General features: G+C 43.7%; 1 protein-coding gene across 1 annotated transcript in view; it reads left to right on the top strand.

Moving 5' to 3' along the window:
* CHAF1A (chromatin assembly factor 1 subunit A) overlaps window positions 1–12,617 on the top strand; it is a 616,874-nt gene that overhangs the window by 439,779 nt on the left and 164,478 nt on the right. Inside the window, exon 13 of the mRNA XM_069649371.1 lies at window positions 5,323–5,819. Coding sequence (XP_069505472.1) covers window positions 5,323–5,819 — 497 coding nt within the window. The remainder of the gene's footprint in view (window positions 1–5,322; window positions 5,820–12,617) is intronic.

Raw genomic sequence — 12,617 nt, 5'->3', positions numbered from 1 at the left:
GCTGGGAAATGTGGAAGGGGCATGTGCAAGTGGGGCAGTGTTATTTTATTTTCTCCATAATATGTTCTTGTACAAAATGATTCAAGGCAGCACAACTGTTGAGCAATTCATCAATTTTGGCATCCAGGTGGTCTACTTTCATATTTACAGATTTTCGTTCAGTTTCTGTGGCCATATGTTGCTGTGGAAGAGGTGCGCTTCTGGTGTACTCCTTTGTAGTCCTGCATGTTCTGTTAAAGAAAAACAAATGTTTAGTATACATGAAGCAATATATGGTAATTGTTACTTTTCACACTGTTCCCTAGCTATGGGGTTTCTATGGTGACTAATTTTGTGATGCATGAAATTCTCCGCCAGCCATTCTAGGATGCTTGCTCTAATCATTTCCGTTTTGACACTGTGGTGCCGACCAATGGGGTTATCGTCCTCATTCATTTTGTCATGCAGAAAATTCTCTTCCAGGCATTCTAGGATGATTGCCATTGCTGCGCAACAAAAAGCAAACATTGTGCTTTCCTACTATTGTACACTACAGGACCTGTGCAATTATAACAACTTTAGTGTAATTACTACGTTGCACTGACGTTCTGCTCTCAGTAGTTGCCGTCTCTAACTCTCCCTCTTCGTCCTTTGTTGGAATGTGAAGCAGGTATGCAGTAAGATTGTTGAAGGCAGATGTTACTTCTCTTGTTGGTGCATTCCATTCCGTGGCATACCCTATGCCTTTGCGCTGTTTGTTTCGAAAGTACCGACTTTGCGCACCTACTGCATTTTCCCTTACCATTCATGCACTTGCTGCTGTTTGTATGTTTCTTGTCTTTGCTGCATGGTACCACTTTGTAAGACCAATCCCCCCTCGCTCCCCCCACCCCCCCCTTTCTTGGCAGGTTGGATGCCACCCGATGTCCGTGAACAGACTCACTTTCACAACCACTGTGGCTATTGGTATGGAGCCACCGGCTTCAGTATTCTGTACAGTACATCTATACAAAATAAGAGTATCCTGTTTAAAAACCTATGCAATTCAGTGAAAAAAACGTTAGAGACGTTTTGGTTCAGTTGCACTACTAAAGCCCTATCACTTTTACTGCAAACCCTATGCTAGCGCAACATTCTGGTTACAGTGCCCTACTAAAACCCTATGAAATTCACTAACAAAAACATTGTTAAAGGGACGTTCTGGTTAAGTTGCACTAGTAAAAACCTATGTAGTTAGTTCAATGGACGAACGTTGTTACAGGGACGTTATGGTTACTGGTAAATCCGTAAACCCCCAGGAATTTGTCAGTTATGGTAAGCTAAGCAGCCATAACTCGCTCTAGCACTGTGCACTGCAAGGACTAACACCCATGACCTCAAAGATAACATCACAAATGTCATTGACATTACTGATATCACATGTGGCTTTTTTTTTCTCTTCAGTGACATATGTACACCGAGTGCTTTTCTTCACTGGAAGTCAGGAATTTAAAATTGAAAAGGTACTATATTTGTTGCCTGTTGCCTTTAGCCTTCTCATATGGGTTTACACTATCCTTAGGGTTGAAGCACATGATCTGATACATATACATAGGGAACAAAGTAAGCCTGAAACACAGCAATTTCTGTACATGACGATAATCAGTTAGGGTACGACCACTTTCTGGTAGTACTGCTACTGTTTTGTTAACTTTACTCTCCTTCTATATGCTCCTATTTGTATGCGTTGTCTTTGTGTATAGTAATACCATTATGTAGTAAGTGAGGCATTCTTGGCTACTTGATACATGTTGCACAGTACACAAAACTTTGAAATGAAAGCATTCATTTTACTATCCAACATGGGAAGATTTGAATAGTGCACTGTTGTGATCTACGCTGGGCTTGCTTTAACCTGTGGGTGTATGGAGTGTTTGTCTGGATGTGGAATGTTACAATGCAAGACTCCTGGGGATTCCACCTACTGTCAGTTGGGACCTGGAGGTTGAGTGATTGGGGCACCAGTGGATGTGTCTAAGGATGAACTTGACCTAAATGTGCTGTACTGATTACTGATGTACTCACCTGCTGTGTGTGAACCCAGTAAAGTTGTTCCTGTCACTTGGGGCTCCAGAGTGATCTGTTATATATAAAAGGCTCATCTCAACATGCACCTGATGCATGCTGCAGACAGTGCCTAAGTTTCTACATTAGTTGGGTCATGTACTGGATATGACTCTGTAATGCAATGGTATTTATAGGAATGCATTGGTTAATGAACTTTTTCATGATAGTTCTTCCAATGATCTGATAGTTTTCTGCCAACGTTGCAATGCCAATCCCTTGTGGAGGCTTTTCATGAAAACTAAATACACATGTGATGTCATGTCATCCATGAAGTTTGTGATGTCATCTTTGATGTCATGGCTGTTAGTCCTTGCAGTGCACAGTGGCAGCGTGAGATATGGTTGCTTAGCTTACCATAAGTGGCAAATTTCTGGGGGGGTTTCGATTTTACCTGTAACCATAACGTCCCTGTAAGAACGTTTGTCCATTGAATTGCGTAGGTTTTTACTAGTGCAACTTAACCATAACGCCCCTTTAACAACGTTTTTCATCAGTGTATATAGTTAAGGAACCTTGCTTAACCCCAACCCCTAACCTGATGTGAATACTGGTGTGCTTAATTTATGTGGGCTTGCATCTATGCTTCTGTTTTAACTGTCATGATTGTTGTGTAGAGCTCCTACATAATCCCAATGAGTTTGTACCAAAGTATTTTACTGGTCACCTGCTCAAATGTTAATTCATGCAACATACAATGGTGTCGTCATACAGATGCTGTATTTATGGCAAGATGGAAAAGGGTGAATACCTGGTCAATTATGAAGAGCCAGCATGAACAAAGCCCCCCGCCCGCCTGTTGCACCCCCCCCTGCCCCTCCTCTCCTGAACAGGGTTAAGCGTTTCCTGCTCATCCTCTTGAATGTAATCCTGCTGATAATGTTTGCCTACTGTTGATCAGACTGATCTGTATATTTACATCAGTAGGCGGGCCATTGTTGCTCGGTAGAACAGTGCGTTTCATTCAAGAGCCAGGAAAAGGCCTGGAGCCAAAACTTCAGAAAAAATAGGTAAGCATTTCAGAACAGCATTCATCATACAGGCAAACTTCACCTGGCTCTTATTTGGTCCCTGCGACAGCTCATGTCATTTGTGTGAATTCTGTTTCATCTTTTGTGATGTGCATTCCAATAACGTGACTTGCTAATCTTTTTATTTTGATGGGTGGTTCATTGAAGGTGTATTAGAAAATTCCCACAATCTTGTTGGCCGATTTGCACAAATTTGGATTCCCTAATGTTGCCTCGCACATTGTGTTCCAGTATTTTAAAAATAAAATTACAATCGATTTCCCTGTTACTAGCACAAGTTGATCCCAACAAACCTGCAAAACCTTTTGCTCTCCTTCATTTATTTTGTAGGTTTTCTAAATGCATTATGAAGTTCCATCATATCCAATGACCTGGCATGCTTCTAGCCTCCCTGCGTCTTCATTGATGAACTAGCAGAGGGATTCTTTATTACCTTCCCAATAATTGTTAGCCACAGTAAAGGGAAAGCCATATTTGTAGCTCTAGCCCCACAATTTGCTGACTTTAACTTTGCTTCTCTTTCGTTGGGTGGGGGAGAAGTAAGCAGGTAACGTATAGGCTTTCCAAATCAAACAATTTGTGACCATTAAGGAGTGCCTACATTTCTCCATCCTTCGGCCTGGTTTGTTTCTTGCGAATACCAGAATCTGCCTTAAACGAAATCTCCTCCCAGTAGCCTGCATTGCTTGTTAGTGTTTACTGATCTTTTCATGATGGTCCTAATTGCTTTAATTTCTGGGTTGTTTGGTTTGGTGTGTCTGACAAGACATTGGGGGATTGAGATTTTCCCATTTGATTTTAAACTGTAAACTTCTAACACAGCTCAACAGGTTGGAATATTCTGTGTGAACTATACAAAGACCCAATAGTGGAGAAGTTAATTTGCGTCAAACTGAGTGAGGTAATAGGCATGTTAATTCTGTTCCTCAAGATTTCCGATTTCCTTTTAATTTTATGGAAAACTCATCCACCATTGGGTTTAACATTGCTCTTACAGTTTGGCTTTGACCCTTTGTCTATGGCTTCACCACAAAAGTTATAACTTCATTGCTGTTACTGTAATTCGTCTATGTGAGTTAAGCTTTCTGCACGCTTGTCGTTGCCTACCACCCTTTGTTACTGGTTCTACAACAGCGCCCTGATGCCCCAAGGCACTCTACAAATGCAAAACATAAATGGAAGTGTTGCTTGGAAGGGTGTGTTTTTGTAGCTGTAACTGCATAATTGCAGTTTTGAGAGTTGGCAGGATGCACATTAAACGAGGTCTTTTAAATGTTTCAGTTTGGGATGTGCCCCTTTTTTATGCTGGTCTTAACATCTCACAATGTGGCTCGATATTTATTTTGTACCATGCTTTAGAGATGGTCATTAAATGTAATTGGTGCTCTTGAAATATTTAAGGGATTACTGTTCACCTCAAATCTTGCACGTTGCTACTCTGAGCTTTTATCTGGTGGTAGAGCCCTCAGATTTCTTCACCTTCTAGATTGTGCACTATATTGTAAAGGACTTTTTCCCACAGCCGATGAATACCAGTGTGTTGCGCCCAAGCCCCGGTCAATTGCTTTCCAAAGGCACACCTCAGTTGATATCTGCGGTCTGGTGGCCCAGGCTACTCACTATGAACTGTACAAGCAGTACTTGAATTATCTTGTACCCACTCCAATCTGATTAAACTTCACTGAAGAGGCTGTTTGGCTGACAGTTTACACTTTCCCCATCCAGAAACCAGGTTTGGTGGGTAATTTTCCTAAGAGTCAAACTTGAACTCTTGATGCTGGCTGACTTTGTGAAGAGGCTGTGGGAGGTGGTAGATGGATTAGAGGGATCAATTAACTTGGAACCTTCCTGCTGATCTATTCACCCTTTAACCCTCCTCAGACCACCCCCCAAGTCAGGAGCCCCATGTTTTTAGAATTGAGGAAATGACACTATGAAGTAGAACAGCAGTCCAAATTGGAAGTTGCAAAATACTAGCCTGCCATACTCGCTTGCCACCTCAAATCTATACACCATTCCTTTCTCGCCAAGAGTTGATTATCACTGGCCAAGGCACATTTTGCACCCTGAACTAGAAATCCAGTATTCATTACGGTAGCTAGCATGTAATAATTTAAGGATGTGAGCAATTTCATGTGATGAGAACAGTTGATCTCAGAAGACCACTTAATAAATGGGAATGACTTTTATGTATTTTTCTTCCCTCCAGTTTTGGCAAAGTTGCTTCCACTGCTTCATGGAAACTTTAATGCCAGTAAGGTAATTATACAAGAGTTCCAGGAATGCTGTAGGCATGGATTGCTTTTAGATGAATCTGGACCGGTCAACCCGGAGAACAATGGCGCCAGTCCAACAAGTCCCAATACTTCCAGGCCCCACACCCCGACTGCTGGTGAAAACGCAGCCATTCCGTCCAAAGCCAGGCTGAAGCGTATAATCTCAGAGAATTCCACTTATGAGAAGAGGCCAGACGTCCGGATGTGCTGGTATGTTCATGCAGAGGTACTGAAGCGGTTCGACAAGGAGGCGCTCCCTGTCCCATGTCAATGGACTTACCTTACGCAAGTGAACTCTGCACTCAAAGAGGACAGTTCTAATAGTCTAAGCGTGCTCTCAGCACAAACCACGCCAGTATCAGTGAAAAGGAAGTCCAGTGGAAGTATGTCAATTACTAAATTCATGAAGAGACAAAAGGAGGTTAAGCAGGTGAGCAATTGCACTGTTTAGGAACTAACCGATCTTTGTGGTTTGTTTTAGCTCAGGCTCTGAGTAAAGCTGTAGAGGCACATGGAAGATTTGTTGTTTGTGCTGGTTGAAAGATATTTAATGTATCTGTGCCCTTTACTGACATAGTTTAGTCAATTTGCTTTTTGACTTAAATGAAAACTGGCTTGTGTCAGGATAAATGTTGTGGCCGATGACATTCCTTCCATACCGTGCTGCATCAAAATGCATTAGACTTTAATCGTGTAATATCTCCTGAAAGTTTTTATACCTCAATTGATATTAATTCTGTAGATGTCGCTATCTAGGATGGCCAGTCAATGTTTATTGCACCACCAGGTTCCTACAGAATTGCATAGTTTTGCACACAATGCACCAGGGCCCTTGTTGGATATTTATTTAGAAAAATTTACAAATATTGCTTTCAAGATCTTTACACATTTTGATCCAAAACCATGTTCTTGATGCTTTATTTATTTTCTACAAGTCATTCGTTAAGGCATTTAGGTCAAATTCATATGTAACATTACTTTTTTTATGGCTGGCTAGTAGCTTGCAAATAAAATATATGCTAGTAGCCAAGCATCAAGCTCACTCCCCCTCAAATGTACACGTACAGAACACCATTCAGTTAAGTTAATTATTGCTAGCCAATGGTTAGTGTACATTTTTGACAAATATTCTAATGCTGGGGTCACTACTATAATATGTAAAGTTTCCAGTTCCATAGGAAACCCAAATATTGAATTGCTAAAAGCATTTGACTCACAGGACGGATTTAATGGATATTTTGCAAATAAAAAAAGAAAACCATGCTTTTTTTCAGCCTACTCATTAATCTCCCCATAGCAAAAAGGTCAAAATGTCTGCACAGTTTACAGCAAAGACTCCTGGATTGAATTGACCAGGTATGAAACTGGGCACGAATCGTTGACTCTATTTCCGGGAGTGGTCTCTGGTTATTCCGTCCAGTAGTTAAAATATTTGACAGAGAAGGTAGTGCACCTTCTTTCTTAATTAAAGCTAGATCTCCCATGGTGCTTTGCAGAAGAGGCTTTTTCAGAAATTAAAAACTCTGCCACCCCCATTTATTTATTTTTATAGGTTGGATAACCAAGTTTCTTTCCGAAAAGAACTGGGCTTAGCCGAAAAAGTGAGGAAAAATGACATTTGGAGGAGGAAACTGAATGAAATGGCATCAGGCTAGCAGTGGGGAGTGGGGAGGAAGAGAACACCATGTGAAATTGGGTGGGGGCGTTGGGCTGGGGACAAGTTCAGAGCGTGAACTTTTACATAACCAGGGTTATAATAGCGATCTTGAATGAAGTGCGTCTCTTGAATAACTGGTTATTTTACAAATACATTACTATTATCACGGTTATATTCTGACTAATACTAACCGCAATTATGGGTAAACCTTTTTGATAGTTTCAAAAATGTGATTAATACAAAAGTGTTAGATCTACAGTGTGGTGGGTGGTAATGGGTGTGGATGAACACTATGGCTACTGGGTTGCTTTAAAGAATAGTAATGTGGCTACGCCCAACAAAACCTATTGGGGCAACATGTTGAGGGACAACTGTAAAACGCTGCTGCTACTGGCCAGAGGCCAAGGCTAGTGGTGTGGCCACGGTCAACGGCAGGGGCCCCTCGGCCATTAGTAGTGGGCCTATTTAGGAAACCTATTTGAGCAAAATGTTGAGTTACTAGTGGGACTGGACTAAAGCTATAGGGACGACATGTAGACGGGCCAGGGCCAATGGTCATGGGTGAAGGCCATGGCTAGTGAACGAGAAGAAAGGTAGTGTTTTAAAAGAAAGCGGGTATGGCAAAAAAGGCGTGGCCACACCTAGTGGGCCCAAAAGAAACCCTTTGGGGGAACATAGTGTACAAGGTGTTCCCTACTGGCCTGCACCACTTACCAAAAACCCATCGCCATGCCCCCTCCCACGCTCAATACAAACCCAAAAAACATGCAGCTGCTGTTTAGGGGAACGTTCAGTGCATTGCACTTAAAGTGCAAGTTTCAACTTCTCCCTCTTTTATTTTAAAACGAAACCATTTCGTAACGTTTTTTTAAAATAACTGTACAAGAACAGTAAAACTTAAATAAAAGAAATAGCGGAGCACCGCTCCCACCCACTGGCTTTACTGTTTTTTTCTGCCTTTTTCAAAAAAAAATCTTCTTGTTGGGGACAGTTTATTTTTTTTTTCTAACGTCCAACTAAGGGCTTCATAAAACTGTATTGGAGGCAGTACAAAACTCAACTTAGTTTAAGGCTGTAGCACCTGAGAACATTGGTAGCGTAGCCTGAGCAGCTAGACTTATTTTAGGTGGGAGAGAGGACTGTATGAAAGTACGAACCTTAAAGCATGCATATGATTCAAAAGAAACCCATCCAGAAGTATTGTAAAAATAAAGGTTTATTTTAAATACAAGTAGTCCAAGAGAATTCTTGGGAAGGAAGTACTATGTGATAAATCATAAACAGAATATAAAAACCCAACACAATGCTTATGGTATATAAACCAGAGCATAAACCTTATTTCGAAGAACAATTAGTAATTCAAACCGACTGACACATTTTAGAATAGCACACACCTATTCATGGGAGTAAAACCACATTAGTTTTATATTATATGAAGTAAAGGGCAGTAGAACCCAATGGTCATAACATGCAGTGCTATTCAGTTACAAGGATATATGTTTTATCAGTGTTGCATGTATACACCTTGCAACATATGTAACATATTCTACTTGAAGTATGTATCCAGTTACATTTAGATTATTTTTCAGAATAGTATACAATTCTTAGATCAGCAATAAATTGTGAATTACTTTTCAGAGGGGCAATAAGCACTTATTGGCTAAGTAAGAACTCAGAGAAGGAGTTGGGTCACACGGATGAATAGAGATTCAAAACATTAAGAGACTCAAGAGGGTGAGTGGGCGATGAGACACGGACAGGTCAAAAGTCAAATTCACATTTTATTCAATTTGTACAACAATCACAGTAAAAAACGAATGGATTGTGTCCTCCAACGTATTCCTCATCTTAGATGTATTCCATCCAGCTTTGCTGCTCTTCGCAAATTTATTCGGTAGAGGGCGCAGTGCGTCGATGTCGAGTCGATGGTCCCTTGAGGGCCTCCGTCGATGGTGACGTCATCGGGTGTATAAGTAGCATGCGCGGCGCCCTTTGGCCTCAGTTCCGTTTTTCCGCAGTATGTTACTTCCGACATTCTGCGCGCCTCGAGTTCTGTCAGGAAATATAATGTTACGAGAGAAGAAATCATGTCATCGACACCGACCACGATCCCGATATCGGGTTTTAAGAAATGCAAGTCGTGCGGCTCAAAAATGTTGATCACGGACCCGCACCGCGATGTTTGTGGTGTCTCGGGGAAGGCCACGACATGGAGGCCTGTTCGAAGTGTCAGGCGATGACGGGAAAGGCCTTGCGAGAAAGGAGAGGAAAGCTACAGGTAGGTCGGAAGGATCGGAAAGCCTCTAGCGTCGAGTCGAGACCCCATGGGGGAAAATCTCAACGCAAAGGGCATAGATCCAGATCTCGAAGCGATTCTCATTGCTCGTCTTCGAAAAAGTCGAAGAAACGACGCCATAGATCTCCCTCCACCTCGTCGTCAGACGAGTCTCCGAAAATGAAATGTCCCACAAAACATTCATCTTCCGAAGAGTGGGAAGCATTTAGGGTCAAAATGATGGAGGTGTTTGAGAAAGCGACGCCTCGGTCCGCGCCTTCTTCGGAACGTCACTAGCGCGCCCTCGAGCCCAGGTGATCGTAAAAGGAAGGATAGAGAACCTTCCAGGACGCCGAGCGAAAAACGCTCGAGTCGACCGCTCGAGGTCACCGACGCCGTCCAAGACCTTCCACACCTCGAAGGCGAAACTGTCGAAGGCCGCCTCGAAGCAGGCCCTGTTGACGACCACGATGTCATTGACGCCGAAAACTTCGGCGCCAAAGGCTCCAGCCAAGCCAGGACAGCTAGAAAAGGAGAAAACTGCAAGACATGCATCTTCAAAATCTAGTAGTACACCTCCTCCTCCTCGTCGTCCTCTCCCAGAGGTTTTCAAGCCTTTCCCTAGGAAGGAGTTTTTCAAATCCTTAACCTCAATTTTTGAGTATCAGGAGAGATCCGAAGAGGAAGATGTACCTTTTGGTTGGAATATGGCACCCAAAATGTCCCAGAATGCTTAATATCGGAAGAAAGCAGGATGAAGGATTTGGTGGAGTCCTTACATAATGCAAGTGGCATTGACACCTTTCCTGAGAATAATTTTGGTAGACCAGATCCAGGAGAGCATGCCAGTCCATCTTATCGTCAATTAATGACCAAGGTGGTAGACTACTTGGGATGGGCTAAACCAACAGCCCAGTTCATCCAGGACGATTTGAGACATATTGGACCATGGTCCCACTGAAGACCCAGTTTTACCTTTTCATGTAGCCTTACAAAACAGTGGCCAAGAATTGGGAAACTCTGTATTCTATTCCTCCGGTGAATAAATCCCTAGCATCAAAATACCGCCCATCCAGTAGCGACCCCGGCTATCTGTCAAAACATCAAACTCCCGAGAGTTTGGTCATACAGGCAGCCACAGCTTCCAACAAACTTGCGTACCCGTCTATCCCTCCAGACAGGGACGATAAGCGTGTGGATGGTTGGGCACGGAAAGTATTTTCAGCCGGGAGCATGGCATTAAAATCTGCCAACTCCACATGTGCCTTGGCAAAATTTTCGTACACTCTATGGGAGTGCATTGCAATGGCGGCGGAGCACATACCAGAAGGGGAAGAAATGGAAGGTTTCCTAGCCATCGTTGGAGATGGAAAGGAGGCCATGCAGGAATCCCTTCAATCTGGATTGGACACTGCGGAAGCGGGTCCATGGGCACTAGCACGGTAATGCGCAGGTTTGCGTGGTTACGGAAGTCGGGTTTTACACCGGACGTACAGAACCGCTTCCTGAACATGCTTTTTGGCGGGTCTCACCTTTTTGGCAACAATATTGACGAGAGCCTTGAGAGGTTGCAGACCTCAAAAGCAGCGGCCAAATCTTTAGGAGCTGCTATTAGGCAACCTCAGCCTTTTCGTGCGCAAGGACAATCATGGAGGGGACGAACCCATCGTTATTATACCTCATACGGGAAGACGAGAGGAATGGCCAGTCAAAGGGGCCAAAGAAAAGCCCCTCGTGGTGGACGAGGAAAACGTGCTAAGCCAGCTCCAGCGTCTTTGCCATCAGCGGCTGCAACATCCGCCACAAAACCACTTTGAGGACTTGCACCACAAAACACCTTTAGGAGGCAGGCTGTCGCAGCATCTGCAAGAATGGCGAGCCATTACTTCAGATGTTTGGGCAACCTCAAAGCAATCAACCAGGGAGACGCCCGTTGTTGAAGCTTTCAAATCCGCTCCTACAGCAGGAAGTTCTAACCCTGCTGGAGAAAGGTGCCATAGAACCATTACCCGCAGCGGAGCGGAACAAGGGTTGGTACTCCCTGTATTTTTTGATCCCCAAAAAGGACTGAGACCTAGCTTGGACTTGGGAAGCTTGAACAAGTTCCTCAGGAAGGACAAGTTCAAGATGGTTACTCTTTCTCAGATCCTTCAGGCCCTTCAACTCCAGGACTGGTTGGTGTCATTGGACCTCCAGGATGCTTATTTTCATGTGCCGATTCATCTCAAACACAGAAAATACCTGAGGTTCGTTGTTGGTGACTCACTATCAGTTTCGAGTCCTGCCATTCGGGTTGACCTCCGCCCCGAGGGTCTTCACCAAGCTAATGGTAGTGGTGGCAGCGCACCTCAGAGGGGGATTCATGTCTACCCCTACCTGGACGACTGGCTGATCAAACCACGTTCTACCGAGCAAGCTTTGGATCATCTGAAAGTCACCTGTCACTTCCTCCACAATCTGGGATTCTACCTCAATTTAAAGAAGTCTCAAATGACACGTTCCCAACAGCTTCAATACATAGGAGCTGTATTAGAAACATCCTTGGGAAAGAGCTCGCCTCCCAAGACGAGGGCTCAAGACATTCTTCAGATGGTTTCAAAATTCCAAAATGCCCAAAATCTCCAGGCTTACGACTTTCTACGGTTGCTCGGCTTCATGGCGTCCTACATTTTTCTGGTGCCAGAGGCACGCTTGAGGATGAGATCCCTTCAATGGGCTCTAAAGACTCGGTGGTCCCAGTTCTCGGGTCAAATGACGGATCTTCAGATTCCGAACAAGGCCAGACAAGACCTTCTATGGTGGACCTGTGCAGAGAACATCTTAAAGGGAGAACCCTTTTGGCAACCATGGCCGGAGATCACAGTAGTGACGGACGTCTCACTCCTGGGGTGGGGAGCACATGCCAACGATTTGACAAACTGTCGCTGGTCTCCAAACTACATATCAACCTTTTGGAGCTGAGGGTAATCAGACTAGCGCTGAAGTTATTCCTGCCATCTGTCAGGGGAAAGAATGTCCTGATAGTGCATGGCCACTGTGTTGTCCGTCATTATCTAAATAAGAGGTGTGGGGTCACTACCCCTGTGCAGAGAGGCAATGCAGCTCTGGTATTGGGCGATTCAAGAGGGAATCTCTCTATCCACAATTCATCTAGGCGGGGAAGAGAATAGAACGGCAGATGCACTGAGCGGGCAGAGCACAGTGTCCCACGAATGGGAATTGGCTCAGGAAGTCATTCAAGAGATCTTCGCCCTTTGGGGAACCCCTCAGACCTATTCGCAACCAGTACCAACCAA

This window comes from Ambystoma mexicanum, chromosome 1p (genome assembly GCF_040938575.1).
Source record: "Ambystoma mexicanum isolate Mex_15411 chromosome 1p, UKY_AmexF1_1, whole genome shotgun sequence".
In the NCBI taxonomy this organism is placed as follows: Eukaryota; Metazoa; Chordata; class Amphibia; order Caudata; family Ambystomatidae; genus Ambystoma; species Ambystoma mexicanum.
This window is presented reverse-complemented; position numbering and strand designations above follow the sequence as displayed.